Source organism: Pan troglodytes, chromosome 7 (assembly GCF_028858775.2).
Source record: "Pan troglodytes isolate AG18354 chromosome 7, NHGRI_mPanTro3-v2.0_pri, whole genome shotgun sequence".
Lineage (NCBI taxonomy): Eukaryota > Metazoa > Chordata > Mammalia > Primates > Hominidae > Pan > Pan troglodytes.
In genome coordinates, this window is record NC_072405.2 from 153,958,704 (window position 1) to 153,981,628 (window position 22,925).

General features: G+C 57.3%; 2 protein-coding genes across 4 annotated transcripts; both read right to left on the reverse strand.

Annotated features, from left to right (window-relative positions):
• Positions 1-173: 173 nt before the first annotated feature.
• PYCR3 (pyrroline-5-carboxylate reductase 3) lies at positions 174-5,749 on the reverse strand. The gene is made up of 6 exons (XM_528256.8): positions 5,589-5,749; positions 4,190-4,254; positions 3,082-3,261; positions 2,596-2,808; positions 2,191-2,283; positions 174-2,011 (listed from the first exon to the last, which is right to left on the reverse strand). The coding sequence occupies exons 1-6, from the start codon at positions 5,713-5,715 to the stop codon at positions 1,829-1,831; spliced, it is 861 nt and encodes a 286-aa protein (XP_528256.3). The 5' UTR covers positions 5,716-5,749; the 3' UTR covers positions 174-1,828.
• Positions 5,750-8,758: 3,009 nt separating this feature from the next.
• Positions 8,759-13,721, reverse strand: GFUS (GDP-L-fucose synthase). Of its 3 annotated transcripts, none has more exons than XM_520000.8 (11): positions 13,614-13,721; positions 12,708-12,864; positions 12,247-12,361; positions 10,927-11,055; positions 10,764-10,837; positions 10,460-10,593; positions 10,304-10,368; positions 9,892-9,958; positions 9,665-9,744; positions 9,337-9,436; positions 8,759-9,106 (listed from the first exon to the last, which is right to left on the reverse strand). In XM_520000.8, the coding sequence occupies exons 2-11, from the start codon at positions 12,851-12,853 to the stop codon at positions 9,051-9,053; spliced, it is 966 nt and encodes a 321-aa protein (XP_520000.3). In that variant the 5' UTR covers positions 12,854-12,864; positions 13,614-13,721; the 3' UTR covers positions 8,759-9,050. The 3 variants fall into 3 exon arrangements, with proteins under 3 accessions (XP_520000.3, XP_001153426.3, XP_016815514.2); XM_001153426.7 differs by having other exon boundaries at positions 13,568-13,689; XM_016960025.4 differs by having other exon boundaries at positions 13,178-13,633.
• Positions 13,722-22,925: the final 9,204 nt, after the last annotated feature.

Consider the following 22,925-nt stretch of genomic DNA (forward strand, 5'->3'; position numbering starts at 1 on the left):
GCAGGCATTGGACCTTGTTTCTTTTCTTTTTTTCCAAGACAGAGTCTTGCTGTCACCCAGGCTGGAGTGCAGTGGCATGATCTTGGCTCTCTGCAATCTCCGCCTCCTGGATTCAAGCAATTCTCCTGCCTCAGCCTCCCAAGTAGCTGGGATTACAGGCACGCACCACCACATCCAGCTAATTTTGTATTTTTAGTAGAGATGGGGTTTCTCCATGTTGGTCAGGTTGGTCTCAAACTCCTGACTTCGTGATCTGCCCGCCTCGGCCTCCCGAAGTGCTGGAATTACAGATGTGAGCCACTGGGCCCAGCCCAGAACTCGGTTTTATCCACCTCTGGTGAAACATGAGCTCACTTGGTGCTCTCTGGCCTCTTTATTCCCATCTCCTTAGGCTGACCCTGACAAGTGCCAGGGCCAGGCTTGGACCAAGCAGTCAACTGAGTCAGCCTGCCCTGGGAACCAGGCAGGGGAGGGAGCTTACGGACGGGCTAGGCTCAGGAGAGTAAGAGAGAGCAGATGAAGGGCAGAAGTCCGTGGCCGCAGAGGCAGCTGAGCATGAGGGATGGAGCATGCTGCTGTCCTGCAGGTGCCCTTAGCCCTGTTTTGCACTGGGGGGTTGATCTGCTCAGGCGCACAGGGAGATGGCACAGCAGGACCCGCCGCCCAGCCTCGCTGAGGGCATGCTCCCGCCTCACCTCCAGAGGCTGTTGGGTGGAAGCCGAGAGCTGCAGCAGTTGGGGCCAGCGTGGGACTGGAGGCCCAGGTGAATCTTGTGGGGCAGGGGACGGAGCTGAGGCTGTCTGGCCCGGGCCCTCCCCACCCAAAGGCCCTAGAACCCTAGCCTTCAATCCTGGGGGTTTGCTTCTCCCCTAAGTCCTGGCTTTCCTGACCTGCCGTCCATTAGGGACAGGTGGAGGGGCCAAGTCTTGCCATCAGAGGCCAGTGTGGTGGTGCCAGAGCTACGGGGTATTCCAGGACCCCTGACCTAGGCACGGGGCAGGAGGGCCCAGAGCCACCTGGCCACTTGCCAGGAGCTTAGGATCGGGAGGAAAGAGGGAGCCTGTATCCAAACTAAAGCCAAGGGTCTGCATGTGTCCTGGCTGGCCAGGGCCACCCTCCCAGACCTCAAGCCACCCCACCTACCACTGCCCACCTGGTGCCACCCCAGCACTGCCGCAGACCTGGCCCAGCAGCTCCTGCTCCTTAGCAAGGGATGAGCACGCCCACCACAGCCACCCTCTTCTCCAGGCTGCAGGGCAGGCTCCAGCTCCCCATGGGGGCCCCATCAGGCCAGCAGTCCAGGGCCCCTGGCTTTACTGCAGGGGAGAGGGTCTCTTGTGCAGACCCCATATGGCTCGTGCCCCCTAGAGCTGAGATGAAGCAGCTGGCCTGGCTGTAGCTGCACGGAGCCACCTGGAAAGCCAAAGGCAAGCTCCAGCTCCAGACCAGGCATTGGGCCAGCCGTGCCTGTTACCGTAAGTTCTGTTCATGGCCTCAACCAACTGCCCAACCATGCGGGCAAATGACCAAGACGCCATCTCTTGGGCCCCTCAGAACCAATGTTGCAGCAAGGTGGGCTCACTGCAGCAAGGGGCAGAGCCACCACCACGGTGCCTTCTGCTCACTGGGGAGGGAGGAGTGTCCCCACTGGTCGGGGCTCCCCCGCCTGCTGGAACCTCTCAAGTCCTGCCCCCTGCATTTCCCTGTGCAAGGGGAGAAGGAGCAGTAGGAGACCCTCATGCAGGAGGGAGGGAGCCGCAGTCCTCAGGGGAAGGGACACAGGGAGAGGCAGGGGCACAAAGGCAGGAAAGGATGGCCAGAGCCCAGCCTACTTTCTGCTGAGCTCCTTGGCCCGGCAGGTGGCAGCCTCCACGGCGCTCATGGTGGCTGCTCGCAGCCCGCCCTGCTCCAGGGCGTGGAGTCCGTAGATGGTGGTGCCACCCGGGGTGCACACGTCTGAGCGCAGCTGGGCTGGGTGTTGGCCCTCGTGCAGCAGCATCTTGGCCGTCCCCTGAGGAGAGCGTTAGGGCCTGGTGACCGGGGGAGGTGGCGCGGTCCCCACTGTGCGGCCTGCCCTCGTTGCATCCCCCAACCTTGGCCCCAGCTTCTTGAGCCTGCTGTTTCCCTGCGCACTGGAAGTGGTACAGGCCTGGGCCTTCCCGATGTTCCGCAGGGGCCACCCTCACTCACCAGCAGGGTCTGGGCAGCGATGCGGTGGGCCAGGCTGCTGGGCATGCCCATCTTGACGGCTCCTTCAGCCAGGGCCTCGGAGAATGCACACACCTGTAGCCGCGGCATGGTGGTTGGGGGGGATAGGTGTCAAAGCCTGGGGGCTCAGGACCTTCAGGAACAATGCCCAGAGCAGTAGCCATGGATGGCCAGAACCAAGGCCTGAGCCCAAGGGTCTGCAAAGGGGCTGGCCTCAAAGATCCCCAAGGCAGTGAAGTCCTGGGGACAAGCAGAGCTCCCAGTGGGCCTGGGGAGCAACCACGCAGGCCTCAAGGTTGGACTCTGAGGGCAGAGGCTGTCAGAGGGACTTGGGTGGGCCCCCTCTTTGCCGAGGGTGGGGCTGGGGATGGACGAGGCAATACTCACGAAGGCCACGCCACTGCCACTGAGGCCAGTGTGGATGTCGACGTAGGCTTCAGGCACCTCCTCACACCGCCCACAGGCCTCCAGCAGATGCTGCAGGAGCTTGGTCTCGCTGCTCCCCACGTGGCGGCCCCGCGCCATCACTATGGCCCCTTCCTGGACCACACAGGGCAGGTTGGGCAAGACCCGCAGCACCCGTGTGTTTGGGGGCAGCAGCTGGCCAGAGAGAGGTCAGAATCAGGGAGTCTGTAGGACTGGGCCCTGCTGGGCAGGCCCCAGCAGGGGCCTCAGGAAAGGTCCACGTCAGCTCGCGGTGGGCTCCAGCGTCTGCCTCCCAGGTACAGCACCAGGAGGGAACCCTAAATCCAGCCACTTGATCCAGGTGGGCCACACGGCCACCTCTCAGGCTCTCTGGGGGGCTGCCTGCCGCCCAAGCCTGGCCAGCAGAGCCTATACTGGGACCAAGGCCTTAGCCCAAGGGACACTCACCTCCTCCAGGGTGCTCAGAGACACCCCAGCAGCCACGGACACCAAGATGTGTTCAGTGGTGACCACAGGAGCCACCTCTGCCAGGACAGCTGGCAGCACATGGGGCTTGGTGGCAAAGATGACGAGCAGGCAGCTCTGCAGCACCTCCTGGTTGGAGTGCGTGGTCCGGCAACCCAGAGCCTGCGCCAGGGACACCAGGACCAAGCCTCAGGGGCCATGTAAGCGGTGCACCCTCTCCATCACAGCCCTTCCTGCTGGATGCCACACGTTCCCATGGTCCCAGGGCCTCTCCCACTGCAAGTGTCTAGACCACCCCAACGTCTCCAGTGCCCAAGACTCACCCAGACTAGCCCTACTCCTCACAGGCCATCCTGATGTCAGCGCCTCCCCAAGCCCTGAGCCCTCCATCCCCAGTGAATGTCTGTGACCACCACCCAGCATGCAAACACACCCATGCACATGCACGCACTCACGAGCATGCATTCATATACACACACGCAGACACATGCACTTATGAGCATACATACACATGTACACATGAATGCACTCATGAGCACAAACACGTGCACACACACCCACTCGAGCATGCACTCATGTGTACACGCACGCACTCATACACGCGCACATGCACTCATATACACATCTGCACAGGCACACATGCACGAGCACATACATGCACTCACGACCACACAGGTGCACATGCACTCATGAGCATGCACTCATACACACACATGCACACACATGCACTGACATACATGCACTCGCACGTGCACACGCACACACAAGCGCACGTGCAAACGCACATGAGCACACACATACACACATGCACATGCATAGCCTCACATATACACACGTGCATATACACACACTCACGGACATGCACTCACACACGCATACACACACACACACAAACACTTTGCTTTGGCCCTCCACAACCTTACTTTCCTCCTGGCCTCTAATCTCCCTTTTCCCAGCCCAGACCAGCCAGTCTGCAAACTTCAGCTAAATAAACCACCCATCCCTGGCTCTGATAAGTGTCTTAGTGGGACAGGAGCCAAGAGCTATCCTGGGCTCCTGAGGGTATGAAGAACCTGGGCTCTATGCTCACTTGAAAGTGACATAGGTTCCTGTCTGTTGGTGCACTGGCCAGTATGTGCTGAGCTTCCACTTTTCCTGGAAAGAAAGGAAAAGGAAGAGGGGTTGGTGAAGGGGTGGGATAGGATGGCACTGAGAGGAGAGGGAGGAGCTCACTTGGCCTCTCAGGCTCAGCCACGCCTGGCCCATCCTGGGCCCCCTCCTGGCCCCAGGAACCCAAAGCGGGATGCACCATTCACTGGGCCCAGGCAATCAGATCCACTGATTCTACTTGGCGGTCAACGCCCCTGACTGCTGCTGGGTATGGAGGCCAGGAGCTTACCTCATTGGTGAGGACACAGATCCCTGGGGCCTCTGCCTCCAGGGAAGGGAAGGCTGCCTGGAGCAGAAGAGGCAGTACCTCTGGAGGAACACCAGGCCTTGGGGGAGTGTGGTGGGTACAAAGGCAGTTGATTGGCCACAGAAGGCCCAATCGGGGCCCAGGTTCTTCGAGAGGGAGAGTCTATGCTGGAATGTCTAAGAAAAGGCTAAATGCCTACTTGGTAGAAATTATCTGCTTTTGTCGGGTACGGGGTGGAGAGATTGGGTTAGATTTTGGTAAGGTCGAACAGGAAGGCACAAGTGTACACCACAACCTGAACACAGCAATTAATCATGACAGTGGCAGCCACACACACCAGTACTAAGCTCAACACTAGACATTTATGTCTCATTTAACCTGTACAGCTCTGGGAGGCATGCGGTACTGCCAGGTTTCACAGGGAAGACTCCTGAGACTCATAGTAAGCTATTTCCCGATTGATCTTGACTCTTCTGGACCCTGAAGTATGGCTGAAGGCAGAGAGTCAAAAGTCACCCAGCTCTCCCTATCCACAATCTGCAGAGAGGCTTCTAAATACCTGGAGGAGTATATGGTCAGCATAAATATCCCGGGTATAAAGCAGTGTTTCTCAACAGGGGATGATTTTGCCTGTCTCCTCCCCCCACCCAGGGGACATTCGGCAGTGTCTGGAGGCATTTTTGGCTGTCACAACGTGGGGGTGCTGCTGGCACAGGATGGATAGTCTGGCCCAGGTGTCCCTAGAGCCAAGGTGTCTGGGGGAGAAGCCCTGCTGCTCCCCATGAGAGGGGCTGGCGCGCAAAGAGAAAATCAGAGGCTGGAAGAGGTGAGCCTGGCCAACGCCACGCGGCCAGGAAGCCGGCCACGGAAGCGGCACCTAGCCACGTGTGACTCAAATCTTCCCGCAGCCACGTCAAAAAAGTAAGAGCAAACAGGCGTGGCCCCGGCTGCGCCCAGCGGAGCGGAGACCCGGTTGGCTGGGCCCGCGCCCCCGGCCCCACTCTCGCGGCAGGACACCTCCCACGGGGCTGCTCCCACTCCAGACCGCAGGCCTAGCCCCGCGCCGCCCCACCTGCTCTGATGAGGCCCTGCGCGATGGCCCCCGCCATGCGGCCCGCGCCCACGAAGCCCACGCGCCGCGGAGACGGCTCCGCAGCTGCCATCTTGTTGCCTCGGACGCCGCTGCGCTCACCGCCCATCCACAGGCCGCGCCCCGCCCACAGATCTAGGCCCCACCCCCGCCCTCCAATAGGACTCGCCTCCCCGTCCCCACCCTCGCCGATTGGTTACTGGGACGGCACACTCCGGCCGGCTTTTTGTCCGCACTCTACAGGTTCGCAAGGCGCGGGAACCCCGCCTCTCGCTGCTTATTGGCCCGAAAGGGCTATGCCGCCCCTCACTGCCCATTGGCTGAGAGAAACTGGGGGCAGGGCCAATGGGGGCGGGGCCGTAAGGGGCGGGGCCGGCGGGGTACTCGCGCTCGGAGACGCCGGAGGAGCGGGGAGAGGTCCCGGTCGCGCGTGCGAGGAGCACATGTTGGTTTTCCGGAGGGGAGGGGTAGCGAAGCGGGTTGCGGGGCTGGTCCAGAGCGTGCGGTCACTGAGGCCCCGCCGACCACAGACGGTGGAGCTGCGGGGAAGCACTAGGGGCGGAGACCCAGGTCACGGAGAGCAGGCCACGGCCAGGGGCCTGAGACCGACAGAGGGGACAGTTGGGGAGGGGGGTACTCTTCATTTTTAATGACACAAGGAAAATAAGGCTTGAAGATCTGAGTGCGGTTTTTTCATCATCCAATCTAAAGCTGCATGTTACATATGTTATTTTCTTTTGAAGCCTTTGACATTTTCTTTTTTCTTTTTTTTGAGACGGAGTCTCGCTCTGTCGCCCAGGCTGGAGTGCAGTGGCGCGATCTCGGCTCACTGCAAGCTCCGTCTCCCGGGTTCACGCCATTCTCCTGCCTCAGCCTCCCAAGTAGCTGGGACTATAGGCGCCCGCCACCACGCCCGGCTAATTTTTTTGTATTTTTAGTAGAGATGGGGTTTCACCTTGTTAGCCAGGATGGTCTCAATCTCCTGACCTCGTGATCCACCTGCCTCGGCCTCCCAAAGTGCTGGGATTACAGGCGTGAGCCACCGTGCCGGCCCAAGCCTTTGACATTTTCTAAGCTCTTCAGTAATGAAATCCTCTCATTGATTCAACATTCACTGTGCAGCTGCAGCTTCTGGGCCCTGCTCTGGGCCTGGGCAAGATCACCCCACGGCAGCAGATGGGACAGGCTGGACCCCACCCTGCAGCCCTGCTTGGTGGCAGTGTAGACAGACTACAGTCAGCACACACGCGGGACAGCCAGTGTGTCAAGGCTCTGAAGCAAATGAGGTGGAAAGGGACAGAAAGCCACCAGGAGGCTGCTTCGGCCACTGCAGCCGAGAAACGTGGGTGGTGGACACTTTGCACCAGCACACAGCGTCAGCAGCTGTATCTCCTGCCACCTCGGATCCTCCTGGCCCCTTCCCACAGACTCCCTGGATTTTCTCCCAGGCCCCCTGGGCCAGTGATGGCTCAGGACCAAGGCTGTGGGGAGGTGAGAGGGGCCAGAGGCATCCAGTGCCATGCCATCATACATAAGGACAAAGCTCATCATAAACAAGTGGACTGAGGCGAGGTGAAGGAGGATTGCTGGCTGAGTGCCCAGGGCCACAGTGGGTAAAAGAAGGCCCAGGGGCCCAGCCCCATTCAGCTTCTCCGTCCCATGCCGGGCTGGGCTTCTGAGCATCAGCTGGGAGCCCTCAGCTGACGTGGACACCCAGCCAGCCAAGGCTTGTGTCCAGGGCACCTCTCTGCTCTTGGCTGGGCTTCTTCCCACTGTTCACCTGGTGGATCCAAGCAGCCACATAGGCGCCACCCTCTCCAGGAGGCCTTTCCTGAACCCCCACATGGGCAGAGCCTTTATCACAAAGGGCTGGGGCCAGGGGATACACTGTGAACGAGGCCAACCCATCTCCTGGAGCTCCAGGTCCTGGGGTGTCAGCGGGAGGGTTAGGGGTTGAGGCGGGGCTCCCAGAGGTTTCCAGACAAACAATCCCAGCGGGGCAGGGTGGATGCTCCGAGAGGCGCTGTGAAAGTGCCATCAGGGAAGGTTTTGGAGGCTGGGCCACCTCAGCTGAGGCCTAAAAGGTAGGGAGGCCTTGACCCAAGAGGGGGCCAGTCTCAGGGGAGGCCTGGAGGACACCTCGGCTTGCTGGACACAAAGGGACAGTGACAGATGAGGTAAGCGGTTCGCTGGGTGCAGGACACACCGGTCTGGACTCAGTGCTGGGACAGGGAGGACATATCACCGCTGCCGGAATGAACAAAGAAGTGAAGCAGCAGGCCCTACCTGCAGCCAAAAGGCATCATGTGCGTGAAGACGGCACAGGGCGCCCAGGAGAGGGACCCTGAGGACGTGGGCCCAGAGTTGGGCCAGGAGCCAGGGAGGGCGTCTGGGTCCTAGATGCAGTGGACCAGAGGGTTCTGGCCTAGGGGCTCCCTCTGTGCGAGGCACTGAGAAAGGGGGTCACGGGCAAGCCGGGGCCTGGAGCCCAGTGCTCCTGGTCCATACCTCAGCGCCACCCTGCCTGGCTGAGGCACTGGCCCGGGAACCATTCTGGACTTTGCTGTCTCCCCTCTGAGAATGGCCGGGGGCGGCGAGCAATGACACCCCACCTCTGGTAGCTGGAGCTGACCTGTCCAGCAGGCACCTGTCCCTCTCCATGGGATAAGGCCAGGTGGGGGACCCATGCCCAAGCCTGAGAGCCACAGAGAGGAGGGGCCAGGCCAGGGGAAGCCCGAGCCACCCAATCATCAGCCTCCCCTCATAACCATCCATGGGCCCAGCTCGGCTGGATCACTAGACGTTTCTGGCCCACTAGACCAACTTCCCCAGAGCCCTCAGGCTGAGGCAGGGAGGTCCGGGTGAGCTCAAGTTACTCAGGCCTGCAGGTAGCCACATGTGGAGGGGCTGGGACTGGCCCTGCCCTGCACATCCTTGTCCAGCTGACAGTCCACACCAGTCTCACTGCTGCCTGCCTGCCTGCCCACGTGTGCCTTCCCATCTCCAGCCTCTGCGGCCTTTCCACCCCAGGGAGTCGCCAGCTCTTGGGGGCTGAACAGTAAGCCAGGGGGATAGTGGGTCCTGGGACTGGCCAGGCTAGGGGGCAGTGCCTGGGTGTGGGGGACGGCTCAGCACAGAGCTGCCAAGGCCAGGCCTGTGAAAATGCACTTTATTGGCTCCCAGGGAGTGGGATGCAGGATCAGAGTGGACACGCGCAGGGGGCTGGTGTGGGGAGCAAAGCGCCGGGCCTGCCCGGGACCCTGGTTTCCCTGAGGACCAACGTGAACGGGGGCCCCACTGGAAAGATGCTTGGGGCTGCAGAGCGGATGGAATGCAGGCCCAGGTTGCTGGGTGGTGCCCTCAGCTCCTGGCAGGGTTGACGGGTGGTGGCCGCTGGGCTCTGCCAGCCGATGGTCCGCTGGCACCTGATCCTGTCTTCCAGCTTCACTTCCGGGCCTGCTCGTAGTTGTCAGTGAACCAAGCACAGGTCTCCTTCACCGCTGCAGAGGCAGGCAGGTGAGGGCCATGGACAGGGAGGGTCGGGGCCGCATGGGAGGAAGTGGGGGGAGGAGGCCCAGGGACAGGGAAGTCACCCCTCAGAGCTTTGGTGTCCCACCTCCAGGGCAGTACGGGCTCTGAGGGGGCACCTCACCTCTGCCCTGGTAGCGAGCATGAGGGAGGGGCTGGGGCAGGCCTCCACCAAGTGGAGGGCTGTGGGGTCAGGGCTCACCCTGCTTGAAGGGTGTGAACTGGAAGCCGGGCAGGTAGGTCCTCAGCTTGCTGTTACTGGCTGTCTTCTTAAACTGCCCATCCGACTTGGTTGTATCAAACTGGAGGCTTTGTCAAGGCCACAGCGAGGGGAGCACCTCCACCCCAGCCCCCGCAGCTTGCCCTTGAACCTCTGCCATTCCCAGGGGAGCCACAGCAGAGCTCCTCCGCCTGCCAGGGTGAGCGTCCTCCCTCCGCAGTGTCCCACCCACGCTGGCCCTACACCAGGTGGCCACTGAGGCCACCCAAGGGGCCCCCGCCCAACCCCCAGCACTGGAGCCAGAGGATACGGTGACCTCCCCATGGAAGTCCATGGCCTCCACCACCGCCTCGGCTGCCTCCTTGATGGAGACCTCATCTTCCTCGTCCACTGTGGGGAGCCACCGGGTCAGGCCTCCCCTTGGTGCCGCCCGACGGCCCATGAATATTCCTGCTCCCACCCCTCAGCCAGCCTCCCAGGACAGCCTTGGATCCTGTCCTACCATGGAGGAAGGGGGCTGAGGGCTGAGGTACCCACCGGAGAGGATGATGGGCTCCACTTCATTGTACTCCCGCAGGACCCAGATAAAGAGCTGGGCCAGGTCCTAGAGGTCAGACAGGCAGGGTCAGAGACCATGGGTATAGCCACCCCTCTCCCAAACGCCCCTGCCGGGGAGTCCATACTGCTGTCCTTGTTCAGTGGGGGCTCAGCCTGGGGACCAGGGGTCCCTCCTTTCTCCCTCGGAGCTCAGAGCTACACCAGTGACTCCTGGAGACAGGAGCCTATGGGGCCTCCACGAGGACCAGAGATGGCTTCTCTCGGAGCTCAGCCCAGATTCTCTGCTGGTGGGAGCCTCCCTCCTGCACCACCTCCCCGACAGCCCAGCAGGGGCCAGCCAGGGCTCAATAGGGCAGGTTCTCTGGGGAGAGCTGTGCCTTCCTTTACGCACCAGCGAGTATATGAACTGCCTCCGCGGCTTCCCTGTACCCCACACCGTCAGGGCCGAGCCGCTGCCTGCAGATTCAGGGAAGGAGCAGGTGTCAGAGGCACTGGGTCACCTCCTCCCGAGCTGAGCCCGGGCACCCCATCGGGCGGACGCACTCACTCTTGGCCAGGTGCACCTTGTGGATGAGGCCAGGCAGCACGTGGCCATCCTCGATGTTGAAGTTGTCGTGGGGCCCGAAGACGTTGGTGGGGATGACAGCGGTGAAGGTGCAGCCGTACTGCTGGAAGTAGGCCCTGCGGAGGCACAGCGTCTCCTGCCCTCGTCCTGGGCCCGCGATCCCACCCCAGGCTGCCGCTGGCCTCTTACTGAGGCTGGCACGAAGACCCGACCAGCCGGCCCCACCCGCCCCTGGGGGCCCTCTCCCCCACTCCTGGCTGGGCCTCAGCAGGATGGGCGCGAGGACCTGTTCTGCACGTCGATCATCCTCTTGGCATACGAGTACCCAAAATTGCTGTTGTGGGGAGGCCCATTGTGGATCTGCGGGGGCGGGAGAGGCAGAGGCCGCTACTTCCCGGCCCTGCCCACAGGCTCCCCGGCCCCACCCATAGCCAGGCCCTGCCCCTCACCATGGTCTCATCTATCGGGTAGGTCGTCTTGTCAGGGAAGATACAGGTGGACAGGCAGGACACCACCTTGCGGGCGCCCACCTCGAAGGCCGAGTGCAGGACGTTGTCGTTCATGTGCACGTTTTTCCTCTGCAGGGGTGAGGCGGGGACAGTTCAGGCTCCCCAGGCCAGATCCCAGCCCTTACCTGCTCCTCCAGACACAGAAGTGGAGACACACCCTGGCCCTTCAGCCCTGGTAGGACCCAAGCCTGCCCATCCTAACCGTTTCCGGACAAGGCAGTGGGCTTACAGACACCGTTGCTCTCCAGCCCCACCAAGGCTGGAGGAGGGGCTGGCTCTGCCTTCCACTATGAGGAGAACCACACCCCCAGCTCAGGGCTGGGCCCCACCCAGGAGGCTGCTGAGGTCAGGGCATGGGACCCCACTGGAGGCTGGGAAGGAGCCCAGTCTGGCCCTGGGCTGGGCTGGGGCTCCCACTACACGGGGAACAGGGCGGTCTACTTCCCCACCCTGGAGGAGCTCCCACCTGGCTCTACTTCTCAGGATCAATGGAGCCTGCGCTTGCCAGGTCCACCCCACGGGCCCCACTTCCCGTGCATGAACTAGACACGGCATGGCTGGAGCCCTGGGACTGCTCTTGGGAGAAGGGAGAGGTGGTGGCCAGGGAGCCTGCTGGGAAGGCCGAGACACCGACAAGGAGGGCTCTGGGGTGACAGGGCTCCTGGGCAGAATCTCCTCTGAGCCTCTGCTCACCCTAGTGCCTCCTATGCTTAGCAAAGCCAGCTAAGGCAAGGCTGCTGCCCAGTGACTGGTGGGGCCAACCCTCCGGAACACAGCTAGCCGCGGCAGGGCCCTTACACCACGCCCCCTTCCCCCAGACACAGGCAGCAGATGCACAGAGCGCTGTTCACACCCCTGCACCCCGGAGTGTGTGGTGGGCCCGGCTCAGGGGAGCTGGGCCAGCACAGTCCTGGGAGCCAGAGGCTCCAGAGGCCCTGGGGACTCAGGGGGCAGGAACCAGCTCCCAGTCCCACATGGCCGCTGGCTCTTTTCAGCCTCCCAATGCTGCAAGTCAGCTCCACAGCTTTGCCTACTGGGCCAAGTGCCTCCAGGCCCCCCTGCATGGCCCTTTGTCCACAGCACCAAGTGTGACTGACTGGGGATCTCTCAGGGGCTGCCCCCACCAGGCTGTGCCAAGCCCTGATCCTCAGGGACTTCCTGGGGTGGGAATGTGGGCCTGTGAGAGTGGGAAGCCCGCCAGGAAGTTCCCAGAACCTGGGATCCTGGTTTCCAGTGCTTGCTGGGGCCACCCTCACTTACCCAGAAGTCCAAATTGTATTTGATATTCCGGAACAGGCCCCCCACCATTGCAGCAAGATGGATGACGTGTGTGGGTTGGACCTTCTCAAACAGGGCGCGGGTCTGTGCTGTATCCCTGTAGGAAGCCAGGCTGTCAGGAGGCTCTGGAGGGAACCAGCACCCCAGGGTTGGGTGCCAAGTGCAGGAATTGGGTGGGACTATGGCAGGAGGGACAGTCAAAAGGGAGGGTGGCCCCAGGGCCTGGCTGATATGAGGGTGCAGGCTTCTGGGAAGAGATGGGAGGGTGTTTGTTGGTCCAGGAACACAGCCAAGCACACCCAGGCCAGGCCAGCCACCTGGCAGGAAGGACCCAGACACACAGCTACTGTTAGACTCAGGAACAGGCCCAGCCTGGAACTCTTAGTTCTAGGGTGCGGGGTAGGATGGAGAGGAAGGGCTGATCTGGGGATGGGCTCACTCACGTGAGATCGGCGTCTTTAGAGGAGACAAACACCCAGTCCTCTCCAGGAAGTCCAGCTCCATCTGCTATCACCTTCTGGATGGCTTTGCCTACCAGCCCAGAGCCCCCTGTCACTAGAATCCGCATGGACCCCTGGGGTTCACCCATGTCAGTTGTACCTGTAGTGTCAAATAGTGGGAGGCTGAGGTCATCACGCTCTCATCCTTTGGAGCCCCACTCTTCTGTGGCAACTGGCACAGAGTGAGGCCCTCAGAGTGGGGCATAGTCCACTGGCAACCAGAAAGACCCAGCTGGACCGAGGCACTCCCTCGTCGCAGCCCTGTTCCCCTGGGAGCTCTCAGTCTACAGCGCCGCAGGGGTCCTGAGCTACCACCCAGCCCAGAGCAGCTGGTCCCAACCCACGACTCCCCACTAGGCCGAGAAGAGGTACATTCTACTCCCCTCTGACTGACAAGAGGGGAGGCAGACAACCTTGGGACTGGGGCTCCTGGCGCAGGTCGTTAACACGGTTCGCAGCTAAAGCCCGCATGCTAGGGACAGGCACGAGACGGCGCCTGTGTGCAGCCCACGCCCACTCGAGGCTGGCTGGTCCTGGAGAGCCCTGGCGAGCCAGATTCCTCCAGGGCAGGACAGGCCTCGGGGCGCAGCCACCCTCAAGGATCCTATCCTGGGAGGCGGAAACCTGCTCGGGCTCCCCGGCAGGGCCCCAAGGCCAGCCCTTAGGGGAGGGGGCCCTGCGCAGGCGTCGCGCGGCTCCCAAGCACGCGGGGAGACCTCACCGCAGCCAGACCCCCTACCACAGCCTCAGGCTGCCCCCATGCCCCTCGATCCCAGACCCCCACAGCGTTTCCTGACTCTCACGGAGCATCCAGGGCCCAGGGCGCGGCTGAGTCCGGTGCCACCTCACCTGCGTCCAGCCCCACCGCCGGCTCCCCGACAGCGGCTTCCGGCCGGGTGCGCTCCGGCTGCCCGCGGCGCCAGGTGGGGGGCGGGGCCGGGAGGCTGGGGCGGGGCACTCTGGGAAATGGAGTCCCGGGGGCGCGCAGCGTCCCGGGCACAGCTGGGACTTGGAGTCCGCGGCCGCAAAGCCGCCTGGGAAGCGCAGTCTCGTCCGCCGGCCGCGCGCGGGCGGGTCCCCGGACGAGGTCCCGGGCCGCAACCTCTTTAGCCCGCGGGGCGCTGGGCCCAGGCCCTGCTTGGGACGGCGGGAGGACACGAGACGAGGGCCGGCAGGCAGCGCCGCGCGGGCTGCCCGCGGCGTCGGAAGGAGCCTCGCAGGCGCTGGGGCCAGGCCGGCTCACGCTGCGGCGTCTCCCTCGGCTCTCCTTCCCTCCCGGGGTTCCGCCCCCGAATACGCAGACCTCGCGCCGCAGCCTCTTGGATTCCGGCCGCGATGAGGAGCCCGGGTTGTCGTCCCAAGCACTTGCACTGTCACCCGCGCCGACGGGGACGCCCAGGCTCGGGCAGCAAGCAGCAAACAACACCAGAGTTACGGCGAATCACGTTGGGTGACTGTGGGTGACAGCGGGTCACGGCGGGTTAAGAAGGATCACATCGGATCACGATGGCTCACGGCGAGTCAAGGAGGGTCGCAGCGGCTCACAGTGGGTCCCACGGTCGCGCTGCGAGCCTCCAGCTGCTCCTGCCCTCAGCTCAGAGCCCAGTCCTGCTGCCTGGGACGGGAGGGGGTGGCAGCGCGGCCCTGACATCGAGAGGCCACCGTCAACGTCTTCCATCGAAAGGCGTTTAAAAGCAGTCGCGGCCATGCGCGGTGGCTCAGGCCTGTAATCCCAGCACTTTGGGAGGCCGAGGCGGGCGGATCATTTGAGGTCAGGAGTTCGAGACCAGCCTGGCAAAACATGGTGAAATCCCGTATCTAATAAAAATGAAAAATTAGTCGGGGGTAGTTGCGCGCGCCTGTAATCCCAGCTACTTGGGAGGCTGAGGCAGGAGAATCGCTTGACCCCGGGAGGCGGAGGTTGCAGTGAGCCCAGATGGCGCCACCGCACCCCAGCCTGGACGACAGAGCGAGACTCCATCTCAAATAAATAAAAACAGTCACTCAGGCTGACAAGGGTAAGGGAAATGTGGTCCGCCCCCGCCACCTTAACATCTTGCTATGAAAGGACGTTTCATGATGATAACGTTTAAAGACATCCGTAAGGCGATGGCTTTTATCTGACTGGAAGTTAGCAAAACATTAGAGATGACTGAAGTGAGTCGCTGCTGGGTATGTCCACCTGCTCTGGTGATGGGCAGGCAGCGTTGCTTAATAAAGATTTCACAATTTTAGGCCGGGCGTGGTGGCTCAGGCCTGTAATCCCAGCACTTTGGGAGGCTGAGGCAGGCGGATCACGAGGTCAGGAGATCGAGACCATCCTGGCTAACACGGTGAAACCCTGTCTCTACTAAAAAAAAAACACAAAAAATTAGCCGGGCGTGGTGGCGGGCGCCTGTAGTCCCAGCTACTCCGGAGGCTGAGGCAGGAGAATGGCCTGAACCCGGGAGGCAGCGCTTGCAGTGAGCCGAGGTTGCGCCACTGCACTCCAGCCTGGGCGACAGAGCGAGACTCCATCTCAAAAAAAATAAAAAATAAAATAAAAAATAAAGACTTCACAGTTTCTAAATTGTTATATATTTCTTCCATAAAAATTTAGTTTTCTTCATTTCAGCGGTTACTAATTATGATATTAAAGTCACATAATTTGTATTCTATTGACCATAGTGTCAAACTACACAATCTTTCTTAAGTCATTGTACTTCTTTTTTGTTTTCAAAGATGGAGTCTTGCTGTGTTGCCCAGGCTGGTCTGAAATTCCTGTCCTGATCACTCGAATTCAAGCATTCCTCCTGCCTTGGCCTCCCAAACCTCTGAGATTACAGGCATCAGCCACTGCACTCAGCTTGTACTCTTCTTTTTAAAAATTGGTTCAGCTGGATGTGATGGCTCACGCCTGTAATCCCAGCACTTTGGGAGGCCGAGGTGGGCGGATCACCTGAGGTCGGGAGTTCGAGACCAGCCTGACCAACATGGAGAAACCCCGTCTCTACTAAAAATACAAAATTAGCTGGGTGTGGTGGCTCATGCCTGTAATTCCAGCTACTCGGGAGGCTGAGGCAGGAGAATCGCTTGAACTAGGGAGGCAGAGGTGACTGCGCTGAGATCGTGCCATTGCATTCCAGCTGGGTGACAGAGCAAGACTCCGTCTCAAAAAAAAAAAAAAAAAAGATTCAATTTGGAGACTTTTTTCTGTTGAGGCAGTAGAAACTGAAATTATCAAAGAAATCCAAAATTTCTTTTTTTGGTTTTTTTTTAGATGGAGTCTCGCTCTCTCGCCCAGGCTAGAGTACAGTGGCGTGATCTCAGTTCACTGCAACCTCTGCCTCCCAGATTCAAGCAATTCTCATGCCTCAGCCTCCCGAGTAGCTGGGACAACAGGTGTGTGCCACCACGCCCAGCTAATTTTTGTATTTTCAGTAGAGACGGGGTTTCACCCTCTTAGCCAGGATGGTCTCGATCTCCTGACCTCGTGATCCGCCTGCCTCGGCCTCCCAAAGTGCTGGGATTACAGGCATGAGCCACCACGCCTGGCCTCCATAATTTCTTAGATTCAGAAATTAGTCGTGGATTTTTTTTTTTTTTGAGATGGAGTCTTGCTCTGTTGCCCAGGCTGCAGTGCAGTGGCGCGATCTTGGCTCACTGCAACCTCCGCCTCCCAGGTTCGAGCGATTCTCGTGCCTCAGCTTCCCTGAGTAGCTGGGATTACAGGCGCCCGCCACTACACTTGGCTAATATTTGTATTTTTATTAGAGACAGGGTTTCGCCATGTTGGCCAGGCTGGTTTTGAACGCCTGACCTCAGGTGATCCGCTTGCTTCAGCCTCCGAAAGTGTTGGGATTACACGTGTGAACCACTGCACCCAGCCAGTCATGGATTTTTATATATAATGTTTAATTTCACTTTATAATCACCACCTTTATAGAGCACTGCTCACCATCTGTCTTAGTCTGTTCAGGTCTCTGAAGCACAGAGTGGATGGCTGTAAACAACAGAATTTTATTTCTCACAGATCTGGAGGTTGGGAAGTGCAGGAACCAGGTGCTGGCAGATTCCGTGTCTGGTGCGGCCACTTCCTGGTTCAAGATGGCATCTGTGTCCTCGCCTGCTGGAAAGGGCCAGGAGCCTTTCTCTAGCCTCCTTTATGAGAGCAGTCATCCCATCCCAAAGTCCTCACCTCCTCATACCATTACCTTCGGGGTTAGGATTTCAACAGATAACAAACATTCAGGCCATAGATAGCGCCGTGTCTTACAGCAACAGTCTTTCTCATGCTCCTTCAGACTTCCCAATGCTGGAGTATTGTAAACAAAAAGAAAAAGAGCAGGAAGATAGTCCGTCTGTTCACATCTCTCTTTGATTGGCCCTATACCTTAATCTCTAACAGTCAGAAAATCCTTTATGCTAAAATTACCTTAGGATTATTTATGTGAGAATTTTCTCCTTCATAGTCATACAAACATTTTTGTGCCAATTTCCCCTATTTTATTGGTATGCCACTCTTGTGTATTTCATGTGCAGCTTTTTCAATTTAGAAAACTATTTTCTCTAAAATTAAAGAAATGTGTTTTAAAATCCTTTCGAAAGTGAATTTGTCAGTCTTTCTGCTTGGGTTTTGGTGAGCTTTCTCTAACATTATTAATGACCTACAGTTCATATCAAATAGCTGTGGCAGTGAACATTCAAAATTAATTTTGTTTCCCATGAAAGACAATTAGGTATTCATCTGGGTATCCTACACCATTTCCCTTCTCTCTCAGAGCTTCTCAAATCCTGTCTACATTGTATCTGATGCTTTTGACACGTCACTATTCCTATTCTGTGTCCAAGCAGGGAAGGGTTCAAGGTCAAAACGGATCCAGATTTCTTCAAGATGTTCCATCTTTGGGCGAACTTAAGAAATATTGGGCCGGGCGCGGTGGCTCATGCCTACAATCCCAGCACCTTTGGGAGGCTAAAGCAGGAGGATCCCTTGAGCCCAGGAGTTTGAAGCTGTAGTGAGCTGTGATTGTGCCACAGCACTCTAGCCTGGGGACAGAGTGAGAACTTGTCTCTTAAGAAAAAGAAGAGATAGTAATAGCATTTGTAATTTTGAATTGTTTTAAGGCAGCGGTCCACAGCCTTTTTGGCACCGGGGACCGGTTTCGTGGAAGACAATTTTTCCATGGACCAGGGCGGGGGTGGTTTCAGGACGAAACTGTTCCACCTCAGATCCTCAGGCATTGGATTCTCAAAAGGAGTGCACAACCTAGATCCCTTGTCTGCACAGTTCACAATAGGGTTGGTGCTCCGATGAGAATCTCATGCCACCACTGATACCAGAGGAGGCAGAGTTCAAGCTGAAATGCTCACTCGCCTGGCCTCACCTCCTGCTGTGTGGCCCAGTTCCTAACAGGCCACAGACCGGAACTGGTCCATAGCCTGGGGGTTGGGGATCCCTCTTATAAGGAATATCACTGGTCTCAGATGTGCAGTTGAATCCACATCTCTTAGTAACAAATTAAAACAATGTGCCAGGCCAGTAATTCACGCCTGTAATCACAGTGCTTTGCGAGGTGGAGGTATCACCCTTGAGGCCAGAAGTTTGAGACAAGCCTGGCTAACATAGTGAGACCCCGTCTCTACAAAAAATAAAAAATTAGCCAGAGGCCAGGCACGGTGGCTAACCCTTGTAATCCCAGCATTTTGGGAGGCTGAGGTGGGCAGATCACCTGAGGTCAGGAGTTCAAGACCATCCTGGCCAACATGGTAAAACCCTGTCTCTACTAAAAATACAAAAAAAAATTAGCCAGGCATGGTGAGGGGCACCTGTAATCCCAGCTACTCAGGAGGCTGAGGCATGAGAATTGCTTGAACCCGGGAGGTAGAGGTTGCAGTGAGCTGAGGTTGTGCCACTGCACTCCAGCAGGGGCAACGGAGTGGGACTCCGTTTCAAAAAAAAAAATTAGCTGGATATGGTGCTGCATGCCTGTGGGTCCAGCTACCTGGGAGGCTGAGGTGGGAGGATCACTTGAGCCCAGGAGGTCGAGGCTGCAATGAGCTATGATTACACCACTGCACTCCAGCCTGGGCGACAGAGTGAGACCCTGTCTCAAATCAAACAAAAAAACCCAATCGGCCAGGTGCGGTGGCTCACGCCTGTAATCCCAGCACTTTGGGAGGCTGAGGCGGGTGGATCACGAGGTCAGGAGTTCAAGACCAGCCTGGCCAATATGGTGAAGGACGTTAATTAATTAACTCTCAAAGTGCTGGGATGACAGGTGTGAACCACTATGTCCAGCGGAAATACAAATTAAAACCACAAAGAGAGGGAGAGGGGAGTAAAAAAACCCTAAAACCACAAAAAGAGCATTTTATATCCACCAGATTGGCCCATTTAACCATCAGATGGTGCCTAGGGTTGGTGAGGATGCAGAGCTACAGGTGGCACAGACACTACGAGACAGGAGGTCCCCCTCGCAGAGTCGCAGGCCGATCCCTGTCTGCACAGCAGCGATGCTCCCAGAGTCTACCAGAGAGGGTGTCCTGTGTGTGCACTGGGAGACGGCGCAGGAATTCCACAGCAGCCCTGCGGTAAAGCAAAAAGATGCAGACAGCACTGATGGCCTGGACAGGAGAATGGATGGATAAGTGATGTTGATACCAGAAGCTATTTTTCTGTGAAAATGGATATGTCAGCCTGAAGTAATCAAAAGGTTAGAATCAGTTTTTTTGTGTCGTTTTGTTTTGAGATGGAGTTTCGCTCTTGCTGCCCAGGCTGGAGTTCAATGGCGTGCTCTCGGCTCACCGCAACCTCTGCCTCCTGGGTTCAAGTGATTCTCCCGCCTCAGCCACCTGAGTAGGTGGGATTACAGACATGCACCAACATGGCTAATTTTTTTTTTTTTTTTTTTTGTAGAGACGGGTTTCTCCATGTTGGTCAGGTTGGTCTCAAACTCCTGACCTCAGGTGGTCTGCCTGCCTCGGCCTCCCAAAGCGCTGGGATTATAGGCGTGAGCCACTGCGCCTGGCCCAGAATCAGTTTTGTATTATTTTGTTTTGAGGCAGGGTCTTGCTCTATTGCTAGACCCTGTCCCAGAACAAAACAAAACAAAAATTCAACTGCCCACTGGAGTGCAGTGGCCAATCATGGCTCACTGAATCTTTGGCCTCCTGGGTCCAAGCAATCCTTCTACCTTGGCCTCCTGAGTAGCTGGAACTACGGGTGTGCACCACCACACCCAGCTAATTCTTGCATTTTTTTGTAAAGATGAGGTCTCCCTATTTTTTTTTTTTTTTTGAGACAGAGTCTCACTCTATCGCCCAGGCTGGAGTGCAGTGGCACAATCTTGCCTCACTGCAAGCTCCGCCTCCCGGGTTCGCACCATTCTCCTGCCTCAGCCTCCTGAGTAGCTGGGACTACAGATGCCTGCCACCGTGTCTGGCTAATTTTTGTATTTTTAGTAGAGACGGGGTTTCACCGTGTTAGCCAGGATGGTCTCGATCTCCTGACCTCATGATCTGCCCGCCTCGGCCTCCCAAAGTGCTGGGATTACAGGCGTGAGCCACTGTGCCCAGCCGAGGTCTCCCTATTTTGCCTAGGCTGGCCTCAAACTCCTGGACTCATGCAGTCCTCCTGCCTTGGCCTTCCAAAGTGCTGGGATTACAGGCCTGACCCACCATGCCCAACCCAGAATTAGTTTTAGAGTTTATTCAAGCAAAAAGCTGGGAATAGCTACCTAGGAGACACTGACTGCGGAGAAATGGGTTCAGTGTTCCTGTATTAGTCTGCTTTCACACTGCTGATAAAGACATACCCAAGACTGGGCAATTTACAAAAGAAAGAGGTTTATTGGACTTACAGTTCCATGTGGCTGGGGAGGCCTCACAATCATGATGGAAGGTGAAAGGCACGTCTCATATGGTGGCAGGCAAGAAAGCTTGTGCAGGGAAACTCCCCTTTATATAACCATCAGATCCTGTGAGCCGTACTCACTATCACGAGAACAGCACAGGAAAGACCTGCCCCTGAGATTCAATTACCTCCTACCAGGTTCCTCCTACAACACATGGGAATTCCAGATGAGATTGGGGTGGGGACACAGCCAAACCATATCAGTTCCAAAGTTAAAAGTTAAGTTCTTGCTTATTAGAGACAGAAAACAAAGACGTTTACCTGGATTACAAAATTTTCTATACAAGGCTGGTTTAAGAGGTACAACAAATTAATTAGTTGGTTTCAGTGTGTTTTCTTTTCCCTACAGCTTGTTTTCCTTTCCTTTCTAACTTAAAAGAGTATATTTAACATTCCATCTTAATACAGCTTGAGAGCCATGAAGCCTTTGTTGAGGCAGCTGAGAAGGAGGTTAATCTACAGTGAAAGTCGACATTGGAGAGGCAAGGGCTCTTCCCTGGTGCCCTTCAGCCATTGACAGCCTTTTAGGAAACAATGCATGCAAGGAAGAAGGCTTAATCTAAAATCAGAGAAAAAAAGGTTCTAGTTGCCTAGGTTACATACAACTGTCTGTCACATGACTCAGGTCCATCAGCATTCTTTTTTTTTTTTTTTTTTGAGATGGAGTCTTGCTCTGTCGCCCAGGCTGGAGTGCAATGGCGTGATCTCAGCTCACTGCAACCTCTGCCTCCCAGGTTCAAACAATTCTCCTGCCTCAGCCTCCCAAGTAGCTGGGACTAGAGGCACACACCACCACACCCGGCTAATTTTTGTATTTTTAGTAGAGACAGGGTTTCACCACGTTGGCCAGCCTGGTCTTGAACCCCTAACCTCAAGTGATCCACCCCCATCAGCCTCTCAAAGTGCTGGGATTACAGGCATGAGCCACCGGGCCTCGTCTCATAATCATTCTTTTAAGGCTTAAAATAATTTAGAGTTTCAACAGCTTAGATTTTGAATTATTTATTTTCACTGATAATTTATAGCTTCATTTATTGGCAAATCTCAAAAATCTCAAAAAACATAACATGGAATGAAAAAGGCAGTGCTGTGGGTTGAATTATGTCAACCAAAAAGCTATATTCAAGTCCTAACCCCCAACTTACTGGTGAAGGTGACCTTTTTGGGAATGGGGTCTTTGCAGATGTCATCAAGTTAACATGAGGTCATATGGAGGTAGGGTGGGCCCAAATCCAGTGACTGATTTTTTTTTTTTTTTTCTGAGACAGAGTCTACCTCTGTCGCCCAGGCTGGAGTGCACTGGTGCCATCTTGGCTCACTGCAACCTCCACCTCCCAGGTTCACGCCATTCTCCTGCCTCAGCTTCCCGAGTAGCTGGGACTATAGGTGCCTGCCACCACGCCCGGCTAATTTTTTGTAGTTCTAGTAGAAATGGGGTTTCACTGTAGCCAGGATGGTCTTGATCTCCTGACCTCGTGATCCGCCTGCCTTGGCCTCCCAAAGTGCTGGGATTACAAGCATGAGCCACCGCGCCTGGTCTTTTTTTTTTTTTTTTTTTTTTGAGACAGAGTCTCGCTGTCGCCCTGGCTGGAATGCAATGACGCGATCTTGGCTCAGTGCAACCTCCACCTCCCGGGTTCAAGCAATTCTCCTGCCTCAGCCTCCAGTGTAGCTGGGATTACAGGCGCATGCTGCCACGCCCGGCTAACTTTTTGTGTTTTAGTAGAGACGGAGTTTCACTGTGTTGCCCAGGCTGGTCTCAAACTCCTGAGCTCAGGCAATCCGCCTGCCTCGGCCTCCCAAAGTGCTGGGATTACAGGCATGCGCCGCCACGCCCGGCTAATTTTTTGTATTTTTAGTAGAGATGGGGAGATGGGGTTTCTCCATATTGGTCAGGCTGGTCTTGAACTCCCGACCTCAGGTGATCCGCCCACCTCGGCCTCCCAAAGTGCTGGGATTACAGGCGTAAGCCACTGTGCCCGGCCCGATATTCTTTTTTTTTTTTTTTTTTTTTTGAGACGGAGTCTCACTGTCGCCTAGGCTGGAGTGCAGTGGCATGATCTCGGCTCACTGCAGGCTCCGCCCCCCGGGGTTCACGCCATTCTCCTGCCTCAGCCTCCTGAGTAGCTGGGACTACAGGCACCTGCCACCTCGTCTGGCTAATTTTTTTTGTATTTTTACTAGAGACGGGGTTTCACCGTTTTAGCCAGGATGGTCTCCATCTCCTGACCTCGTGATCCGCCCGCCTCGGCCTCCCAAAGTGCTGG

Coding starts and splice junctions, on each gene's coding strand:
- PYCR3 (XM_528256.8), bottom strand. CDS start 5,715: ATGGGCGGTGAGCGCAGCGGCGTCCGAGGCAACAAGATGGCAGCTGCG. Junction 3,262..4,189: donor GGAACCTATGTCACTTTCAA/GTGAGCATAGAG, acceptor TCCCTGGCGCAG/GCTCTGGGTTGCCGGACCAC. Junction 2,012..2,190: donor TCGCTGCCCAGACCCTGCTG/GTGAGTGAGGGT, acceptor CGCTCTCCTCAG/GGGACGGCCAAGATGCTGCT.
- GFUS (XM_016960025.4), bottom strand. CDS start 13,235: ATGCGGGCTTTAGCTGCGAACCGTGTTAACGACCTGCGCCAGGAGCCC. Junction 10,369..10,459: donor CAAGGTGCACCTGGCCAAGA/GTGAGTGCGTCC, acceptor CTGAATCTGCAG/GCAGCGGCTCGGCCCTGACG. Junction 9,745..9,891: donor GGAGCCCATCATCCTCTCCG/GTGGGTACCTCA, acceptor GGCTCCCCACAG/TGGACGAGGAAGATGAGGTC.